Source organism: Hippoglossus hippoglossus, chromosome 16, assembly GCF_009819705.1.
Source record: "Hippoglossus hippoglossus isolate fHipHip1 chromosome 16, fHipHip1.pri, whole genome shotgun sequence".
In the NCBI taxonomy this organism is placed as follows: Eukaryota; Metazoa; Chordata; class Actinopteri; order Pleuronectiformes; family Pleuronectidae; genus Hippoglossus; species Hippoglossus hippoglossus.
Window position 1 is genome coordinate 13,833,003 of NC_047166.1, and position 20,595 is coordinate 13,853,597.

The 20,595-nt window shown below is 40.6% G+C and overlaps 3 protein-coding genes across 7 annotated transcripts; 1 reads left to right on the forward strand and 2 right to left on the reverse strand.

The window, feature by feature from the left end:
* Positions 1 to 571: 571 nt before the first annotated feature.
* Positions 572 to 6,030, reverse strand: zdhhc11 (zinc finger DHHC-type containing 11). Its single transcript, XM_034612044.1, has 11 exons — positions 5,568 to 6,030; positions 4,413 to 4,633; positions 3,379 to 3,557; positions 3,160 to 3,261; positions 2,952 to 3,076; positions 2,676 to 2,831; positions 2,468 to 2,586; positions 2,334 to 2,383; positions 2,033 to 2,096; positions 1,876 to 1,954; positions 572 to 1,590 (listed from the first exon to the last, which is right to left on the reverse strand). Exons 2-11 carry the CDS (start codon positions 4,629 to 4,631, stop codon positions 1,454 to 1,456), a joined length of 1,230 nt encoding a protein of 409 aa, XP_034467935.1. The 5' UTR covers positions 4,632 to 4,633; positions 5,568 to 6,030; the 3' UTR covers positions 572 to 1,453.
* Positions 6,031 to 6,325: 295 nt separating this feature from the next.
* Positions 6,326 to 12,229, reverse strand: brd9 (bromodomain containing 9). Of its 5 annotated transcripts, none has more exons than XM_034610343.1 (17): positions 12,065 to 12,229; positions 11,349 to 11,569; positions 11,146 to 11,271; positions 10,923 to 11,052; positions 10,731 to 10,788; positions 9,844 to 9,988; positions 9,621 to 9,731; positions 9,243 to 9,427; positions 8,989 to 9,121; positions 8,679 to 8,754; positions 8,460 to 8,552; positions 8,217 to 8,349; positions 7,990 to 8,101; positions 7,803 to 7,859; positions 7,610 to 7,715; positions 6,745 to 6,915; positions 6,326 to 6,623 (listed from the first exon to the last, which is right to left on the reverse strand). In XM_034610343.1, exons 1-17 carry the CDS (start codon positions 12,111 to 12,113, stop codon positions 6,523 to 6,525), a joined length of 2,007 nt encoding a protein of 668 aa, XP_034466234.1. In that variant the 5' UTR covers positions 12,114 to 12,229; the 3' UTR covers positions 6,326 to 6,522. The 5 variants fall into 5 exon arrangements, with proteins under 5 accessions (XP_034466234.1, XP_034466235.1, XP_034466231.1 ...); XM_034610344.1 differs by having other exon boundaries at positions 8,460 to 8,558; positions 9,243 to 9,364; positions 12,065 to 12,228; XM_034610340.1 differs by having other exon boundaries at positions 8,460 to 8,558; positions 12,065 to 12,204.
* Positions 12,207 to 19,082, forward strand: trip13 (thyroid hormone receptor interactor 13). The gene is made up of 14 exons (XM_034610348.1): positions 12,207 to 12,372; positions 12,587 to 12,670; positions 14,459 to 14,618; positions 14,741 to 14,867; positions 15,291 to 15,346; positions 15,458 to 15,548; positions 15,645 to 15,717; positions 15,805 to 15,868; positions 15,981 to 16,067; positions 16,252 to 16,358; positions 16,457 to 16,610; positions 17,037 to 17,149; positions 17,271 to 17,340; positions 17,423 to 19,082. The coding sequence occupies exons 2-14, from the start codon at positions 12,597 to 12,599 to the stop codon at positions 17,516 to 17,518; spliced, it is 1,272 nt and encodes a 423-aa protein (XP_034466239.1). The 5' UTR covers positions 12,207 to 12,372; positions 12,587 to 12,596; the 3' UTR covers positions 17,519 to 19,082.
* Positions 19,083 to 20,595: the final 1,513 nt, after the last annotated feature.

Here is a 20,595-nt window from a genome sequence, read left to right on the forward strand (position 1 = left end):
TGACGGCTTACAAACACTAACAGCACTAAACACTAAAACCAACAATTTGTGTCTCAAAGGCTCAAATCCAATTGATAGATAAATAAAAGTATAATTCATGTACTTTTCGATTTAAATATGACTGTTCCTTTTAGGAAACAAACAGCGATGCTAGGATCACTCACTGTGAAGGTTTCTTTACACTGGCTCCAATCACATTAAGGCCACAGGTTAGAAAAAAAAACATTTTAGGAGTCTCTATATGTGATATAACAGAGCAGTTGTTCTTACGGACACAATAAGTAGAAATATACTTTGACAGTCTCCTGGATGTGATATCTGTTGTTAAACAGGTTGTTTTGCCAACTGAAACACAGTGGACATGTCTTACAAGCTAAGTCGTTCTTGTTTATTTTCTTTGGGTAATTATTGTTAGTCCTGGTTGTGTATTCACCAAATCCTTATCTTTTAGACAAATCCTGCTGCCCAGTAACACGTCTTAACTACCCCACTAAAATAACTGTGAATCACTCTGCTCTCAAACTGCTTTAGTTAGTGTGTTATATAAAAAACAATGGTTAAGATTGTTTGCCAGAATAGCATTTTACTTTAAAGTGCATGAGGATATACTTTAGTTAAAAGTAGTTTAGCAACACACAGAGACTTTTTTTTAGCTGAACATGCTCAGCAGCTATGGGCAAACAAATGTTTTGAGGTAAATTCAACCAGTAAATACCTGTTTATCTTAGAATATATAGACAGAAACCAGGAATACCCACAATCTGGATATGGTTGGTTGTCAATGTGTGGTAAAGAAGCTAAAGAAGAAAAATTATGTAGAAAATATGGTCTGTTTATATAGTTTACTATCAAATTTAGCCATAAAAAAAAGACACGAAGCCCTGATGGGTTTGTGATATCGACAGTTAACCGAAAGCTGAACTGCTGCCTCATTTTCAAACTTCTATCTGATCCACTACATGAGTTAGAAGGTGTGTTTTGTCATGTCAGGTTCTCTCTTTGGTCTCCAGATAAAATGACAGGGTGTAAATGCCTTGATGAAACCCATCTGGCTCAGAATATGAACAGTAAACTCAAGTATTATGTTTCAGCTTTTCAGGAAGATAAATTGTTCCTACGCATTGTTGTGTCTATGTGACTCAGGTTGAATATAAGTGTATGTGAGCTGGACTTTCTGACTTTCTGTACAAGTCAGTGACATAAAAACAGGCTTTAAATAATTCATCTGACATTAAAACACAGTGTAGATAAAAACACAAGAACAGGTCCACAATTGTCCACTAGTTGAAAATAAAAAAACTGTATCAAACTGTGAGGTAACGTCCATGATGTCCTCTGTCCATGTCAACGATGTGTCCATGACGCTCAGTTTCATGATGCAAAGATTCATAACACATGGTCCCTGAAAGCAGCATATCATCGTTCCCTGCTGTTCATCACACGTCAGTTCCTATCACGTACCGTCTGGAGTCATAACTGAGCTGCCCAGAGGGTCCTGCACCACAGGAACACTGTCCACAGACTGCACACTGGGGCTCTGAGCATCTTCCTCAGCACTAGGCCTCCAGCATTTGATGTCATTTATTTCCCCTTTTTTACACAGGAAACAAGACAGGAATAAGGATTACTTACAAGCTGCGTGAGCTAATGTTCTTTATAAATGTATATAAATAAGCTTCACTGAAAAAAGTCCTATGATCTGTGTGTAAAAGCTCTGTATGCACAAAGACATTCCTAGTATTAATACCGTAAAATATGTTTGTTAAACTCACTGATTTGTCTTGTAAGACATTTATATTTCTTTTCCTCTATATTTGTAACTAAGATTGACATAAGACATATTTAAGATGGGGATGAGTGCAATCCAGTACTTACTTTCTGTCTTCTCTGTGGGGCTTTCTGTTCCATAATGAAAACTATTCTCCTTCTCTGTTGATGTCTTGAGGTTTTCCAGCTGTTTCAAAGACACGTTTAAATGCTATATCACCCATTTAGTGCATGAAATACCATTTGAAAAGTCATACGTCCTTACCTCTGTACATATGGACCCGGGAATTCTGCTGCTAAGTGGAACTCCATCATCAAATTTGCAGGTACTACAGAAAAAAAAAAAGTCTTGAGCATTTCTCTCCACAAAATAAGCTTCGACAATAGTTTCAGATTACACTTTTCCAACGTTTTGTATGTTACACCAGGAGTGGATGTATGTTTGTAAATTAGGTGTGTCCTGTAATCCCAAGAAGGGATGTGCCAAATGCATTGACATGACAGAGAAATACTAAATGTAGGTATGTTAAATGTGTGTAACAAGAACTGTAAGGAATTAGTTTTACCTTGAACTCTGTGATAATGCAGGCTCACAGTCAATTGAGCGATCTTGGTTCTGTAAAAGATGAAAAAACACGTTTTTACAGACATTAAGAAATAAGCAAGTGATCAACAGTGAGAAGCAAAGAGCAGGTCTCACCTCTGGGTCATTGTTATGAGTTTTGACATCATTGGATTGTCCTGCTTCATTGTCTATGATTCTAGCTTCTTTCTGGCGCTGCATCTTTACATAATCATAGGTGCTTATTCCTTTAGAAACTGTACAGACAAACAGAGGGAAACTATGAGCTCGAATGAATGGGGAGAAAGAGATTTATCAAATGTACATTTGAATGATTGTGACTCACAGAGGTAAAAGTGAAAACCCAGCAGATGACAGAGCAGCAGCAGGCAGACGATGCAAAGCATCACTGTTATAAAGGCCAATATGAGGAGACCAGCTGAACTAGTCTTTATGGGTGCTAATGGTATAAACACCAGCCAGGTCTCATTCCCCAGCAAACCTGTGGAAACACACACACAATGCTTTTAATGATGCAAATAACAGAAAGGAAATATTCAAATATGTTCCTGTGCCTTGGATTTAGTCAGATAAACAAAGTTCAAAGGTTGTGGTGACTCACTACCAAACTGTGGAGCAGTTCTTAGAGTGTTTGGGTCCAGGTAATGCTGAATAAAGATGAAGAAGATGACAACAACGAGCAGGAAGGACCCCATCGTAGCAGAGGACAGTGCCACAAAGAAGCACCTGCAGGCAGTAAACAAAACCTGGTGTTGTATGTATATACAGGAACACGCCACATTTCATAGGGGATGTCAAAATAGTCTTACCAGTAGTTTCTCCCACCCACGCAGTTGTTCAGCCATTTGCAATGGTGATCAAAGTCTTCCACACATTTGTTGCAAACACCACAGTGTTTCACTTTGGGGCCACTACATGAAGACAGATGAAGATTTACACCCTTAAAACACTTTTCTTTACAATTCATATTCTTACTGACTTGAAAAGTTATATGTCATTAAAGTGTGCAGCTTTCAGTGAATACATACACCTTGACATCACATAGATAACAGTGCAGGTCCTGGATGACATGCTGCTGGTTTTTCCGATCAAAAAGTGGCTTTGGGCTGGAGTAGCTCTGTTTGGCCCGGACGCTGGCGTCCGCTGGGTCTATAGTGACGGCAGCAATGTGCGTGAAAAGGTGCACGATAAATGCTATGCCCGTGAGCTATACAAAACTAGAGTCAAGAAAAATAATACTAATAATAGAACAGCAGTAGAAAGGCAATCAGTCGAGCTCATAACTCTGCCAAGGCCCAACAGTCCCCTTATAAAACCACGTTTAAATACCCCATTTGGCGCACACTCTTAAATATCAGGCCCCTAAACATGTTGTTTTTTTTCATCAAGATCCATGAATCATTCCCTGGGAAATCTGTGAAAATGTGGAAAAACACCCTATCTCACAATCTTTTTAATTTGTTTAATTCCTGGATCTGGACCCTGATCCGGATCCATACCAGAATTTAGTGGGTTCTTCCCTGACTGATAGTTCATACTTCCACCAAGGGTCATGGTCATCCAGTAGTTTGTGTGCTTACTAACAAACAAATGCAGATTAAAACATCACTTCCTTGGCGGAGATTAAAAAAATACTTATATAAATGTGAAATTAAGTCAAATTAAAATTGAACCAGAAACTACAAACTATCGCCCACAAGTGGATCTTTTGTGTCAGAAATAAAGTCAGATCTGAAGAAGTCAACTGTTTTTATGGCTGAGTAAAGCTTGGGTTAAATAAACTAGTGTTTTGACATCACGCAGCATTCAACATGTGACAAAAGCCCCAGTGATTATGTCTACTGGGCATAATGGAGACCACAGAAACAGAGACAGAGTCATGTCTGGTGTGACTGAAGCCCATACACTGAGCCCACACAACAGCATCCTTGTCTTATGAAGCAGCGGCACAAAGAAAACCACAGCAGGGGATAATGTCTGCTCCATATTCAGCTCTGAAAGAGCCTCTGCTACACACTCAGCGACAGTAACAGCCAGGTCTCAGCTGCGGGTTAAAGGATACGGAGTAGAGCACATGGTTCCACGGCAGAGGAAGAAGAGGGATGTAGATGCCGAATCCGACTATGGCGAAGAAGCTGTACACCAACCAGCCGACCACTTGGAAGGCCTGAGGGGGCCACGACCACCCGTTCATCCTGGGAAGTTTGGAGGGGACCAGGTCGTTCCGGCTGCTGCCCCGCATGGGAGATGTGCGTCTTCGACTCTCACTGAAGCAGCTCATCTCTAGACAGGTGCCAGAAAACAACAAGACATAAGAGAAGAGACACAGCCTGGAGAGTCTGTCCCTCCAGCCATCGTCCACACCCCCAATTATACGAGTCGGTGTAGCTGCAGCAAAGCGTGTGACCACATTTGCTGGGGAAATGAGTTAGGAAAATGAGCTGAGTGTTAATGATAGTGACTTTGAGCCAGACGTACCTTTAACATACAGAGCAGTGTTAATCTACACTCACAATGATTGAATACAGTGAATACAGAGCAAACACCTTTACAATCTGTTACAACAAAAGAAATGATCAAATGACCTTAAAGAGGATAGGATGAATGGCTGGCCTTTTGTGTTATTATTCTTAGAGGGGCGCATCCTATAACCTGGCAACTGTGTATACAATGATAAAGGCAGTAGGAGGGTCTCTTATTAATCAAGGCACCAGTAAATATAAATAAAGACGAGGAGGATATCACACACAACTGAAAGAAAACAGCGGATTCTCAGTAGAAAAAGGCATTGAAACATCCTAGTCTCTGCTAAAATGCCTTGTAATCACATGTTTTGCTTTTGACCTGATGTCTTACACAACCCTTGAGCTGCACTCAAACTCACTTCTTATATGGCCTACAAACCAGTCGAATATATAACGTGTATCGATGTTAAAATCAATTAATAGCCTAATGCACTAGGCCTGAGTGAACTCCAAGTAAAAAGAGGAATAAACCCCTTTGAGTTTGAATTTTACAGCTAAAGCTACTAGTTAAATGTGAAATGAATTATTGTTTTTTAAAGTGGTTCACCTCTATATATGTTTAATCCACACAGAGATCATGGCTTAGAATAAACAATGCAAATCACGTCAATAATAAACCTATTGTTATAATAAGGAAAACAGGTTTGCGTGAAGTTTTTGTTTTGTATGAGGAACACAGAGGATTTACTTACTTTCTCCGGTGAAAGGACGCGATGTTTAGATCAAATAAAAAAATGTTCCTCTTACAAAACAAACGCAGATTTCCACCGCTTGATTCTCCTCGATTAGTTCGTCGACCGAGCAGGTGCTTTAAAAAACAGTAGATTTCCCATGATCGACAAACACAAACCTTAGGAATAAAGAGAATCGGATAAAAAAACTGTTGTAAAAACGGACGAACTCGCTCATCGTCCTCGTTTCTCCTGAGGACGCGAGTCAGAAGTTGAAGAATCAACTCACTCAGCAGGTCTGAGCAGCGCTATGGAAACCGTGCGGCCGCGCATGCGCACTGCAGCCCTGCTCGACACTGACTGATCACTAAGGCTCTTCACTGACTGACAACACAGCTCGTCTGCCAAACTCTCACGTTTGTCTCCTTCAGCCCAGGAGAATAAAAGCTAGGACCCAAATACCCAGTGCTTTGTTTACACCGGCAACACGCAGGAAGTGCAAACACAGATAAGCCCCTATGGCACTTCTGCTTTCTAACAGCCCCTATTTTAATGGTTAACTTTTCTCTCCAAGTTATTCATGTTACATTATACAGCTTTTTTTTCTCTCTCTCACTTCCCTATCCCTGTGACATCCTTCAAAAATCTGAAACCTCAGGAGTCAGCAGTGCATCTTGAGTTGCAGCTGGACGACCTTACATCAGCTCGCCGCAAATGTATTCGTGGTCGTCAGTTTCTGCATTCGGTGGTGTCCAAAAAACAAACTCGTAAACCGCGCATTTATAAATACAGGTGCAATCGTTTATTTTTCAGATGCAAAAGAAACATACAATTACACTACAAACAGTCTGTACAATCATATTCAGTCTGTAAAACAGATTAGGGGCTCCTGCTGTCTCCACAGTGTTTAGACAGTCCAACAGAGCAGAGTGCTGTTAACACCCGGGTAAGAAAACGGCAGTGTGTGTGTGTGCGGTCAGCTGTTGGCAGAGCTCTCTGGCTCCGGAGATTGAAGGAACTCGTAGGGATCGTGAACCATTTCTGACTGGTCCCCAACACCCAGGTGTGATGGGCTCCCTGTGGATAAAAGAAAACATGGTTCTTAGGGGGCTGATGTTACTGTTGAGTGGAAGGCAATAAAAATGTTGCAGGAAAGCTCACCGAGGTGCTGAGCAACATATGATCAATGGAAGTTTACCTAGGTGGTGCTGGTCCCTCTCAGAGGCATTGGAGAGGGAGGAGAGGTTGGACGAGGGTCTGGAGCCCACTCTGTCCACCTGAGCCTCCTGGAACTCCTGCAGGAGTTTGTCTGCATCGTTAAAATCCTGCTGGCCCTCCTCATTCCCCGGCTCCTTTTTCACCGTTTTACCTGATTAAAAAAGATAAGAGGACGATCACTATAGGAAATGAACTGAATGGAGAACTAAAAGATGCATGTATACAAGTTTTTATATGCAGATCTTTTGATCATAAATATGTGTTTCAATACAGGGTGTGATGACTCCTAAGGCACTAATTAGCTGAATGAATCTTTTCACATTGTCAGTAGAGAAATTTGCTTTTCAGTTTGACCATTAACTGTAAATAAAGACGGTCGTTGCATCTCCACTTGCTCCCACTGGAAAAAAATGAATACAAATATTCTCAATGAGAGCGCTGCCATCTTGCACTGGTGACTTTTCACCCTGTTTTTTTTATTGAATCAAATAATATACTTCAACCAAATGTATCATTAAAATGAATACCTGAAAAGTCACCAGTGATAAAAACCAACTTAAATAACAGAAACCCTGTTTGGAAATAATTAAATTGGTATGTATTTTAGCTTTTTAGTTTGGCCCATGTCCTATTTGCTCACATGGAGGGGGGAGGGATTTATGACTTTTATTACAGCCAGCCACCGGGGGCCTAACAAAATGACATGGCTTCACTTTTGGATGCTTTCCCCCTTTTATGGTCATAACTCTGTGACTATTATCCTAACTCCATTACTAGCTTAATTATGGGACTGGATTAATAATGTGTATGTAAATGCAGCCTAAATGTTGACCGAAGATAATCACCCAATGAGTTAAGCATGGAAATATCCAGGGACATATCAGGATAGCTCTTCATTGACATGAAGTCCAGGACTGAGCCGCTATCTCCCAAGCCAGTGCCATCTGCCATCTGAAGGAAAACACACTGAGTTAGTCAGACAGTCAAGACAGTAAATGCTGCTTAGTGCAATGTTGTGTTTTATAAGCCACAGCATACCTGTATATCACAAATGTTGGATTTGGTTTCATCAGGTTTAAGCATCATGTTTCTTTTCTGAAACATAAAAGAAGTATTATTTACACAAACAGAAACTACGTCTCTTTGAAATCTTACTGAGAGTGGGTGATGGATGTATCAGATTTTGATAATCTGTGTAAATTGCTTAAGTCCAAATATTATGTACCAGCCGGATCTGATTGACAGCTGGAGTGTGATCGTCTGCGGTCATCTTGTCCAAAAGACCATCAACCCAATGCTTAGTGGCATTTCCACAGCCCTTGACAAACTCCTGTATACTTCATAGTCATAAAAAAACAAAAGAAACAGAATGACAAGCTGAAAGTGAAGACACTTTCGTCTCTACAGAAGTTAAGACTCAAGTCTTACCTAAGACAAAAAAAAATCCCTTACCTCAAAGCACATTGTACCCCTGTGTCATCTCCATAGGCTGAATAGAGCATGTCCACCTCATCAGGCAGCAGGTCTGGATAGACGGAGTTCTTCTGAAGGCTCTGGGTGTTGTAGGCACTGCTCAGGAAGGTCACTACACGGAGCAACATCAATTATAAGCCATAGACTGTGTGCCAATATTTATTGTTGTTACTTGAGAGTTTAAGTGACATACATGTATCAAATAAAAGAGTGCACTTTCACCTTTGTGTCTCCTGTCATCTTTGAAACCTAACGTTGTTAATCCAGGCAGAAGTTTATTTGACAGAGAACTCAGGTCCACTTTATGAGTCTCCTCTTCTGCAAAAAACAAGACAAAATGCTTCATAAACAAATTTTACTCATTATACTAATATTGTGAAGATCATGGGACAACATTGTGTTTTGAAAGATATTTAAAAGACCAGCAAAATGAAAGCAAACCTTCAGCCTCAGGATCAAGCTGATTTACAACAGTATATAAAAGAGAACCATCTGATTCTTTGCGCAGGTGCCCCATCTAGAAAAACAGACGAGAGACAATATATTGTCATGCACATAATAATGATAATAAAAACATATATAATCACATACACACATATTGATGTAATCAAAATTTGGAAAAATCATCCTCATCCAATACGAGTGTGAATGTCCTACTACTACTTCGCCATTATCTCATAAAATACCCCCATAACTGGTAGACACACTTTGTAAGAATTAAAGTGTATACACAATAAGTGAGTTTGAAAACCTTGGAGTTTGGCATGTATCGGTTGATGCGATCACGGGCTTCATCTGCAGAGTGTTCAACCAGAGCCAGGACATGCTCCTCTGCTGTGCTGTCAGTCAAGCTGCAAGCATTTCCCTCTTGTTCATACAGGTAACTATGAAAAACAGACAATGGTAGCAGATCATTACACTGACAGGATGCTGTATCACAAAGCCTCAGTAGCCGAGTACAGAAAAAAATTCCCACTTAATTGAGATGTTACAAATAAGTTATACCTGACTTCCTTCATGTCTTTGACCGGTTGCTTCTTGGACTTCTTTGCTGATTCCACTGGGATGGGGATAATCTCCGGGGGAGTTTCATCAGCGGTTAGGTCTTCATCTCCTAAAATGGCTGCCTGCAGGGTGAAATCCATGTCTTGCATGAAAGACATGCTGCGTTTAAGAACTAACAGACGCTCCTGTACACAGAGCAAAGGAGAAGAGAAGGAAACAACTTAACTTGAACTGCCTGATAGGAAATGTAAAGGCAAGAAAAGATAAAGGGATGAAAAAGACAGTAGGAAATTGTATAGGGAAAATAAGGTTTCTAATACTACATACACTATAGTAGGGGAAACGTGTTTTGGCCTTTCGTCTATATAATCTCATTACCTTGCTCATCATCTTGAATCCTGTATGGAGCAGTTTCTTGGCAGCCTTATAGTACACAGTCTCTGGTCGGTTGTACACCATTGCATTGTCACACATCAGTTTAAAGTCCCCCTGAAGGTCAAAAGGTTTGCAAACATGTACGAGTTAAAACACTGTTTACATACACAGCAATCTTAAAGTTGATGATGCTCTCGAAATAAATTAAGAAATAAATATACTTCACCTTGAATTCGGTTACTGTGTTGTACTCATTGTTTAAAATCTTGTCTTTAATGGTGCTGAAGTCCATAGGATGTTTGATGATCGTTGAGTAACCAGGAGCAATCGCATCTGTTACAGGAAATGAGAAGAATCCATGGGGGTCTTTCCTGGAAAGACAAGTGATGCACCAGTGTTATTCAATAGCAGATTTTGGATTTGTTTAGACTTGTCTTTTTATGCGGAAGTTTTCATGATCCGTCAGGTCACTATGATCAATATGTATAGATTTTGCTCATGCTGTTATTTGGCACACAAGAAGAAATAATGCAACCCTTTCCCTTTTTGCAATGTATAGTAAATACATCAGCAAAACTTTCCACAGCAGAACTCAACTCTTAAAAAGAATAGTGTCCAATAAAAGTTTCCATCATGTCACGCCTACTCAAACAGACAGACGGAAAGTCTACGGACAACAAATGCAAATTTTGCTGTTGAATGTTATGAAAATCAATCAGGGGTTTGTCCGCATTAGACAAAGTATGTGCTCAAATTAACTCATGTAAAACCAAATGAATCATTGGACATGTTGCATGTGAAGACGAAATTATGACCTGAAAGCGGTGTAAAAAGAAAGCGCAATGTCCAAAGTGGGAGGGTTTTATGTTCTGAGCAGCATTTAATGGGAATATGAACATTAATTCAAGACATTTATTATGAATAAGTTCCTGATAGTGTTTGATTAACAGGAAAAGGTATACCCCCAAAACACCAGGATTCATTCTCAGTGACTAGTGTTAGCATATCAGCTTTATGGATGAACCTCTTTATGAATCTTAACTCTTAAAAACAACGACAGAGGGCCGACATTACACATGTTTGCATAAATTACAGTAAATTTGCCTTTCTCACCTCTGCAGCTGACGTAAGAAGTGCTCCAGCAGTTGTTGACGTGGTGTGCACTCATTCTCTGTGGTGGCAAAAACGCAAATACAAAAACCTTTAAGATTTACGACCGGAAAATTGCTGAACTGTCAAGTGATGAGATGTAATGTGTACCTCCCATAGGAATCGGATATTATGCCAGTGGACAGGTTGTCTTACCTTGTTGTGTCCTGCATGCTCTGACCGGTCTGTCTCCCTGCTGCTCGACGTCCACCTTCACATTGGGTTGAAACTCGTCCACTTCAGACTCTATTTCAAACCTCTCTTTCTTTTTCTTCTTCTCCTCAGGCTGATGAGAAACATATAGGAGGTTAGTGATGAGACAAAGTTGCCATTGAAAATGTAATGGTCTTATTCTCAGGCTTAAATAAAGTTTACTCACCTCTAAAGCGATAGTTATAGCCTTTGACAATGTAAAAGGCTCAACGGCGACACCAGTGTTGACGGTAGCCGCAGCTGCTGCCTCGGATTCATTGTGCTCTCGCTCCCTCTTCTTCCTCTTTTCCTCCTGTGTAACGAAAGGTCGTTTTAAAATACAGCACCAATCTATTTCTCAGGTGGATGAATGTTCTTCTGTTAACAAACCTTTCGCCGCCGTCTCTCGTCGTCGTTCACATACTTGTCTTTATCCTTCTCAGACTTCTTTTTCTTCTTCTTCTTCTTCTCTTTGTGGCGCTCTCGCTCATGGTCCGATCTGTCATCATAGTAGCTGGAGTCGTGGCCCGACCCGGAGAGCTCGGTCACCTCGCTTCCTCCAACTTTGAGCACGAGCTTTAGGGGCTTCTCGAGAGCCTTGTCCTCATAGTCTGCAATCAGAACAAACAAGACGGAAGCTGAGACAGGAATCAATGGAAGGAGTTGGCAAGCTTATGGAGACAACGTAAACATTGTTATGATAGGAGTACTATGAGTTAAGTGTCGTAGTACTTAAAAAGCTAAATAGATGGCATAATATTGCAAAATCTTTTAAGTCTGTAATAAACCTTATACTTCATGTTGTGTGACTGGGTTGTGTTCTACTGTGTTGTTTTGTTGACAAACATCTCGTTGGTGCTTGACTGATTATGTGATTAAGCACAAGCTAAATAACATCTAAAATATGATATATGGTAAATAACTAGTTTCCTTACCCCCATCTCAACATCGCACCCAGAAAACAAACAGAAATATACATTACAACAGGAAATGTAACTGCAGCAGAACATTGTATCGACAGGCTAGGCTGAGAAAGCTAACACACAGCTAGCTGGAACAAAAGAGTTTTGTCAAAAGAGCTGATGGTAAAAGGTGCATTCAGGTACCGTCTACTGTTCTCCACTCGGGTTTGTGTTTCTTGTGTTTTTTCCCCATGTCTCCGTGTGGCTATCTGGTGTTTTAATCCAGTGATGAGCGACGGTTGCCAGCGTCGCACTAAAAACAAATCTTTGCAGGAATTGCCAGCTGCAGCCGGAAGTGCTTCCTCCGGCCCAGCGATGTGTTTCCGGTTTAAAGAAACAGCGCGGTGAATTCAACAAGCTGTCGGCTGTGTGACCCACCTGACAGCTTCCACCGGGGGTCGTTCAACACGACTGGGGTTCCTGTCACTAACCAGCCGGGTAACGTGAAGCTCGTAAGTTATAGTTTCCATTTTACTCACGAGGAAAAACTGTCCGGGAGAGGCGTTGACGTTAGCATGCTATGTTAGCTAGCTACAACTTCACCCACTCACTCAGCTGACGAACATTAAAAAAGTTCGTTTTGGTTCAGCAGATGTTTTTCAGCTGACGTTTTGGAGTCTGAACTTTCTGCTGCTGCTGTTAAAGCTCTGGATGTTGTCACTTCAGTTTTACAGTGATGGAGGCGGACAGGATGGAGGTGGCGAGCCAGAAACAAGACATCCATGTGGAGGTCCATGTTAGATCTGACAGGTGGGTGAGCCCAGGTGTTCAAAACAAGTCTGTGATGCTGGTTTAACCTGGACCCTGAACCAGGAGCCTCTGGGCGGTACCATGTGATGGATCTGTAGATGTTATAAATCTACTACTCTGTTTAACAGTATCTGCTATAACTAAGGCTGGACACTATAGCCCAAATATTATATCGAGATACACATTTTCATGTCAGTCAATATCATTTTCACAATAAATTCCACATTATTAGAGAAGTCAGATTATTGCTCCTGAATGAAGGTTTGGGTTTTAATCTCTTCTTTAAGAGCAGTTAATGACAAACACTTTAAAGGTTCAGTGTGTACGATTTAGGTGAAAGGGATCTATACGCAGAAATTAGATATAAAATAATAATATTAAAGTTTTCTTTAACCTAGAATGGCCCCTTTGTATCTAAATACTTTATATTTACATCTGGAGCGGGTCTTCTCTACGGAGGCAGCCATGTTCTTTTTTTTACAGTAGTCCAGACGGGACAAACTAAACACATTTTGAGCTTTTACTACAACTGAAGCCTGTAATGGACATTTACTTAATAACTTCTTAGTTTATGCTTACAGCAGACATTTACATCTAGGGTACAGCTCGACATAAACTTCGTGGTGCACCCACGGTCTAGCATGTGAGCCCATTGTCTATTCATGTCTTGCAGAAGTTGATCCGGAGGTCACCTGAATTCTATAGTGACCTTTGCTGTACTCTGTGGTTGGACTGTGTTTGTTCTTTGTTCAAAGACTCAGCTGACTGACACAACAACCTCAGCATACATGATACTATTTCCTCTCCAACACATTTAGGATGCAGCCTGTAAGTCCCACACAGAGACACTTAAATATCTCACTTGCAACCTCCACCTTGCCTGTGTGATCCTTTCCGCAGAAAGCTTTTACAAATAAACTTACAAACACAACTTGTCTCATAACCTCGTTCGTTGACCAATTTCCACCACAAGCCTTCCACAGGTTCTCTTTTATGTTGGAAGGGGAGGGTGAGGTGAGGGGTATTCAGCTGCAACATGCAACTTCACCACTAAATTCTACACACTGAGCCTTTAAACACCTTTAAAAACTTGAGGTAGATCAATTATGTGTTATACCTCTTCACTGGGTTTGCACAATGCATAATCATTATAATGATGGTTTGATCTAGTTTAAGATCTCAGTTGTTTTGGTCTCTATTGTGGTCATTGGATTTAAAGTTATTGATTCACAAATAAACTTCAGACAAGGTTTTAATAATCTGCCACAGGAAAACTGTCTTTTCTTGTTAACCAAAGGTCTGATTATTATTTTCTTTTAATAACTCATTTAATGATTGATTGTTCATCAAATAAATGTCCCAATGTTGTGGAAAAGACCCCCCCCCCCCCCCCCCCCCCCCCCCGTTGTTTCCTGAAGCCCAAGTTAAACAGTGTCACTTAAATTTTGCTTTAACATTATTCAAAGGGGTCGTAAGTTATCTAAATTGTTTCCAATGAATTTAGTCTCAAACAACTAATCGATTGGTCAACCAATCATGGTGTCCGAAGAAATGTTGAACCTGCCATTTAAAGTCAGGGTCAATCAGGATCCCCCCAGGAGGGTAACCCTGTCCTGATCCAACCACAGATCCTACCACTGCAGTAATGACATACTTGCTGTTAGACAGGTAGAATGAGAATCACTGATATGCTGTATATAATGTAGTAAAAAAATGTCCTGTAAGATTCTTACACAGAAGATCTTTCTTGCATGTTGTCATTTGTTTCTGTTGTTGTTCATATTTCAGCACAGCTAAACTGTCTGAGGTGAAGATGCATGTTCTGGCTCTACTGAATCGCCACAGCATAGTTTTTGGAAACTACAGATGGACGGAGTTTGATGAAGACTTTCTCAGGAAACATGTGGAGTCTGTGTCTATAGTTGATATCGAGGAGATGGCAACACAGGTCTGTTATTTGGGTTCTCTTGTCAGTATTTTTTTTTTATTTAGAACTTTTTAAAATAAAGAAATGCTTTGCACTTGTTAATTTATTCTTGTATTTTTTTTCAACTCTGTTTCCTCACTCAGCCCCTTGATCTGACAAGCTGCTCTGTCTCTGTTCACGTCTTCATTCTGAATGAGGATGGACCCAGCACGCTCAGTTTGGAAGAAGATGAAGAGCTTTCAGCAGCCAATCACTGGCTGTTGCCTGCAGGTAACGATCAACACTGAAGGATCCTGCGTTGAATGCAACGGCATGCTGGGAAAATCTTGCTTTACAAATTGTTTACAACAAAATATTTTTAACCAAATACTTCTGTCTCAAGCACAACCCTGTGAAGCTTGAAACCTGACCACAGCCCTGTTACTGTGTCATGGAAACCCTTATATATATAAACCCTATATATATATATATATATATATATATGGGTAAAGCATAAATGTAACACCAAAGTTATGATAATAATGATAAACCAGGCCTATATTCACTTTAATTATTATAATTTGCATCTTATATTCATCTCACTTTTGTGTTGCTTGAAAGACCCCATTTACCTTTGGCTGATTAAAATTCAATAATGTCGGACTATTTATCTCGATATTCCCTTGAATGACTTGATCACTGTTTTTGTTACAGCTGAATTCCATGGGATTTGGGAGAGCCTGGTGTATGACAGTGGAGTCAAAACCCAGGTAATTAGATGTATACTCAACTGTATATTGTACGAGCTGAGAGACTAAGTAAATGATTGCATGATTTTCTAATACATACTGTACGGACACTTTCTCATACACTTCTTTCAGCTCCTGGATTATGTCACAACAACAATTTACTTCTCAGACAAAAATGTCAATAGCAACCTGATTTCATGGAACCGCGTTGTTCTGCTCCACGGTAAATAACTTGTAACAGTCCTTTTTATTGAGGTCTTGTCAAAGATGAGGCGTCTAAATTTTATTGATTTTTCCCTTTTGTTTATGTCGTATCCAGGACCCCCGGGCACAGGGAAAACGTCACTGTGCAAAGCTCTTGCCCAGAAGCTGTCAATCAGACTGTCCAGTCGGTAAGGTCGTCATTTTATTGAAACCGCTTCAACCGCCGCTAATACACCTGCTCTTTACAGTTTAACATGCACTCCTCTCCCCTGCAGGTATTCTTACGGCCAATTTGTCGAGATAAACAGCCACAGTTTATTCTCAAAGTGGTTCTCAGAGGTACACCTGGACTTTTTTTTTTTTTGAATGTTTAAATATGATATAATAATCAAAGGATCTTCTAGATTAAACAGATAATATTTTGGTAGTTTATCATGCGTCTTTGTTGCAGAGCGGCAAGCTGGTCACAAAGATGTTTCAAAAGATCCAACAACTGATCGATGACAAAGACGCTCTGGTGTTTGTTCTGATTGATGAGGTAAACATCCACTTGTTTGAAACCATCTTGAAACTGGAACTGGTCTATTCTGAACCTCAGATGTTTATGTATTTATAGCATGAGAAAAGATGATTAGTCTTACAATGTTAGTTATTTCTTGTCCAGGGAGGTTTTTGCTGTGACTGAGGCTGTTCCTCTATTGAACCTACTTGATTGTGAATAGGTGGAGAGTTTGACAGCAGCAAGGAACGCCAGCCAGGCTGGAACCGAGCCCTCTGACGCCATTCGAGTGGTCAACTCTGTCCTCACTCAGCTGGACCAGATCAAGCGGTCAGAAAGCAAAGCATATGCATGATATTCAAGTCTCTTTCCTTTCCATTTTTGTTTGAATTGATTATTTTGTGTTGACCTTTGGGCTCATATTTCAGACATTCGAACGTTGTGATCTTGACGACCTCCAACGTGACAGAAAAGATTGACTTGGCGTTTGTGGACAGAGCTGACATCAAGCAGTACATTGGACCCCCGTCCGAGAAGGGCATCTACAACATCTACCTCTCCTGCCTCGAAGAGCTGATGAAGGTAATGAGTTTACATCATTTGTCGTGTTGTGCTCCCATCAAGTTATGTACATCCATGTTCAATGTTAAAAACAAGACATCAAGACGACTCAGATTCAGAAGACATCAAATACAAAATACATTCAAATGAGTATCCCCAAAATACTATCCATGTATAAAAATACAAACTCCTGAGAAAGTTGTAACAAAGTGCATTCTGCTCACACACTCATCCTCTCATTCAAAGTTTAAAGTACCATGCATGTGTGAAGTGTAATAGTTCAGGTGCAAGACATTCACGAAAATAACCACAAAATAGCGCTGTTAAGCTTTATTTTAATCAGGCTGCAGAAAACAGTCACAAACAACAACAATGCAGAAGCAAAACGTTGGATTAAATATCGTGAGTTTGCGTCTGTGCCTTATGATGTGAATATACTGTATGCAGTGCCAGATCATCTACCCCCGGCAGCAGCTGTTTACCATGTTTGAGCTGGAGACCATGGGGTTTGCTAAGAGCGAGGTGTCTGAACACAGCCTGAACCTGAGGAACTTGGCTCTGTGAGTACAACCTCACTTAATGCAATAGCACCCAAATCTCTGTCCTGTGCTCAGTACATCAAGTGACAGTGAGAAGTGAACCAGCCAGAGGCTACCGTTTTGTTTTTCTTTTCATTTCCAGAAAAAGCAAAGGTTTGAGCGGAAGAGCACTCAGGAAGTTACCGTTTCTGGCCCATGCACTGTTTGTGAGGGTAAGTATTTGATTTTCTCCCACAGAGTGCTCGTGTGAAACAGAGTCGTATTGTTTTTTAATGCAGTTTTATTTGCCCGCAGTCACCGACAGTGACTCTCGAGAGGTTTCTAGAGGCTATGGACCGAGCGGTGGATAAACAGATGGAGGAAAAAGCTAATCTGGTCAATGGTTTCTGAAACTCATTACATCGCCTAAAGGCTGGCACATGATTGTTCATGAGCTCAGGATCCCATGCCCTGTTTGTCTGTAGTTCAGAAAAAACTAGAACCTTTGTATCTGTTTATTGAGCTGCATTCATTCATTTGGCATCAGCGTGTTAAATTTATTAAAGAGTAACATTATTTAACAAATGTTATACATAACAAGTCTTTATCCAGGTAATTTTGTTGGTGCTAGTACTTTACAAGAGCGACATGAAATGTTTCATGTCACTTTCAGTAAAGGCGGTTTGACAGTTTGGTTCAACATGGAGCACCTGATGCCTGAAATTTCTATGTGCCAATAATTAACTGTTTTCACATTTCCAAGGTGTTGATGTTTTTATGCTTTAACTGTACCGGTGCCTGTAGCAGTGAGTTTCTTAGGGACATTGGCTCAGTCTGCGGATGGTTTTGTTGGAGATATTTCACTGAAAAAGCAGCTTGTCAGACAGAAGTGAATAGTTCCATGGTGGGTCAGAGGTCACAGTGGACAGTAAACCATCAGAACTACAGAAAGTGAAAGATTTAAGTTCCTTTGAGTTTTTTCATGTGGATAAAAGTTTCTGTGCAGGACACCATTGTCTGTTTAATAATGTTAACTGTCTGTTCACCGTGCTTTGTCTTTCCTACACTGTTCATGTCTTTTAAAAAGAGCCGTTTCTCTTTGTCCAAAGTTCAAAGAAAATGTTGATTGTTTTTCGTTTCAGTTCTATATTTATGTTAACAACAAATCCTCTTTAAACTCCAGCCTCAGGCATATTACAACTTTATTTTGTATATAACATTGTAATAAACAACACTGTTTATACTTTGTGTGTGTGTGTGTGTGCGCGCGTGCTCCGTTTGAAGTGCATGCTATTTGGAGATTTTAACAAAGCCCTTGGGCCACCACCTGGGGGCGCACAGATGCTTTTGTAGTTTCACACATGGAAAGTTTTTTATCCAGTGTATTTTATGAGGCACATGACAATCACAATATGAGCAGGGCCGGACAATGCTCACGGAAAAAAACTGATTGAAGATGTGCTTGAGCTTGTCTCATGTAACAGGAGGATAATTGTATCTCAATCTCGCCCAGTAAAACCAAAAAACCTCCACAAATGAAGAATGAAAGTGTGCAAATTGAGAACTTTTGCATCAAACACCATGTTGTTCCTTTATGAGGCAGACCCCTGCATGGAGACTGAAAGAGTTTCAAGTTGATAATATCTGCAAGTGTGTGTTTGGGGATTGTTGCCACCTATTTTCCCCTAAAGACAAATATTGCAGTTGCATGATCCAGTTTTGAAATGTATGGGTCATATGCAGAGTTTACATGAGCAGATCAGTGGCTCCATTGTTCGTATGAACATGTTTTGCATTCTGTGAATGCTCTGCTGCTTTGCATGTCAGCTGTCGGCTTCAGACAATGTGCCCTTTGTTTGTTGTTGGGCAACAGCTTTTCTTTTTTGCACTCCACCACTTCAAAGGTGGATTCTGTCGGCTGTTCCCTGAATGTGAAAGAAAAGCAAACATTAAATTCATCTTTATCCTCACACTTTATTCTGGCGTAATCACATCTCTAGCTTTAATACCACCTCTGTCGGGTGGTTCATTGAGCACATTTCATGAAAATCTTTTTGAGAATGATTTGACTGGCAGCAGGCTATCATTAAGATCAAATAAAAGATTTATACTCATCAATTTTAAAGTGCTGGGTTTTACAGAATCCCCAGAAGGGATATCCCCTTCCACATAAAACCATGATTTAATCGTTTTGTTTGTGAATTATCCCTTTAATGCCACAGTATCTTTTACGCCTAATTGTTTGGCACCCACAATTACCATTAGGCAATGAAGTTTTCAGTGGGAGATGCGTCACACGAGGAGGTTCTCCTCTAATCGGATCGACGATCACAAAGTGGAGAGAGAGGGGAAGAAAAAATGGCAGATGGAGAAAAGACAAGTTGTAGAAACGGGGATTGTAAATAAAACCATAATTGCTCTGTCTGGAGGCCTTTTTTTCTTCTCTTCGACTGTAGTGGCTCCAAAAGCAGGCAGCTGTGAAGAGGCAATCAAGACGGAGAGAGGAGAGAAGTCAAAAGCTTTATTGTTACAGGGGTTTTTATCATCGTTTCAAGCTGTTTGAAAATGTCAGAAAAGTCCAAACAAAACAAAAGGCTGATGTTTATCCTCACAACTGTTGTTCAGGTACAGGGCTGAAAGCAATGGAATATGACTGCATGTGCCAACGGTGATTCACACAGGGAGGGGATTCATTTACACACAGACTTACAGGTACTTTAAGAGGAAACGTAACAGAGCTGCACACAAGGACCATGGAAACTACCACTCATTTATCTGAGTATAGAAGTTGCTATGATTTATAAGTGAGATACTGCCATGATTGACACAAGTATTAGAAACACCCTGCATTTTTGTTGCCAGTGTATTGATCCTCTATGCTCTGCAGAAATAAGATTGAAATCATTAACGTTAAGCTGTCAGGGCTTCTCAGTTCTACATCTGCGTGACGGCCTTTGATGATAAACCAGGACGTTTATCCAAGTGCACGTCTCCCTTTTTGAAGGCAGCTCTCCGCTCCCAGTCTAAACTATCCTGTCAGAAATTGCATGAAAAGTCGTTTCTGCTTTGAGTTCAAAACGTTTTCTGCGTCCCATATGTTTGTCATCCATTTTAAAGCTGGATGTTGGAGAGAGCAGCAGAGGCAGAGAGAGAGTTAGGGCCGTACCTAGTGAGGAAGAGGCAGAATCCTGAGAGCCAGGGCCACATAGGGAAATTGTATTAATTAGGCACGGTGAGAGGGATCAAAAGCAAGCTGCCATCAGCGAGCAATGCAAATGTGGGGCTCGCTGTCAGCCATGGAGCGTGATCTGAGACTCCTGTGTCTGCGCGGAGTCAAATGGCAGACAAATTGACAGGAAGAGTTATAAACCTGCTCTCCGCATTCATCAAGATACGGTTGTGAAAGTGGGACACTGACACGTACAGTAGGCCCACCACTCTCAAATAAAATAAGATGTTCTTCCAGGAGCACGGAGAATACATTTCCA

What these genes read in the sequence shown, in the direction of transcription:
- brd9 (XM_034610340.1), bottom strand. Translation starts at nt 12,113, where the DNA reads ATGGGGAAAAAACACAAGAAACACAAACCCGAGTGGAGAACAGTAGAC. An exon ending in AGATGACAGGAGACACAAAG is followed by an intron (nt 8,350 to 8,459) that starts GTGAAAGTGCAC and finishes TGCTCCGTGTAG; the next exon opens with TGACCTTCCTGAGCAGTGCC. An exon ending in CCAACATTTGTGATATACAG is followed by an intron (nt 7,716 to 7,802) that starts GTATGCTGTGGC and finishes GTTTTCCTTCAG; the next exon opens with ATGGCAGATGGCACTGGCTT.
- trip13 (XM_034610348.1), top strand. Translation starts at nt 12,597, where the DNA reads ATGGAGGCGGACAGGATGGAGGTGGCGAGCCAGAAACAAGACATCCAT. An exon ending in ACAGTGGAGTCAAAACCCAG is followed by an intron (nt 15,347 to 15,457) that starts GTAATTAGATGT and finishes CACTTCTTTCAG; the next exon opens with CTCCTGGATTATGTCACAAC. An exon ending in TCAATCAGACTGTCCAGTCG is followed by an intron (nt 15,718 to 15,804) that starts GTAAGGTCGTCA and finishes TCTCCCCTGCAG; the next exon opens with GTATTCTTACGGCCAATTTG.
- zdhhc11 (XM_034612044.1), bottom strand. Translation starts at nt 4,631, where the DNA reads ATGAGCTGCTTCAGTGAGAGTCGAAGACGCACATCTCCCATGCGGGGC. An exon ending in CTCATAACAATGACCCAGAG is followed by an intron (nt 2,384 to 2,467) that starts GTGAGACCTGCT and finishes CATCTTTTACAG; the next exon opens with AACCAAGATCGCTCAATTGA. An exon ending in GCATTATCACAGAGTTCAAG is followed by an intron (nt 2,097 to 2,333) that starts GTAAAACTAATT and finishes TTTTTTCTGTAG; the next exon opens with TACCTGCAAATTTGATGATG.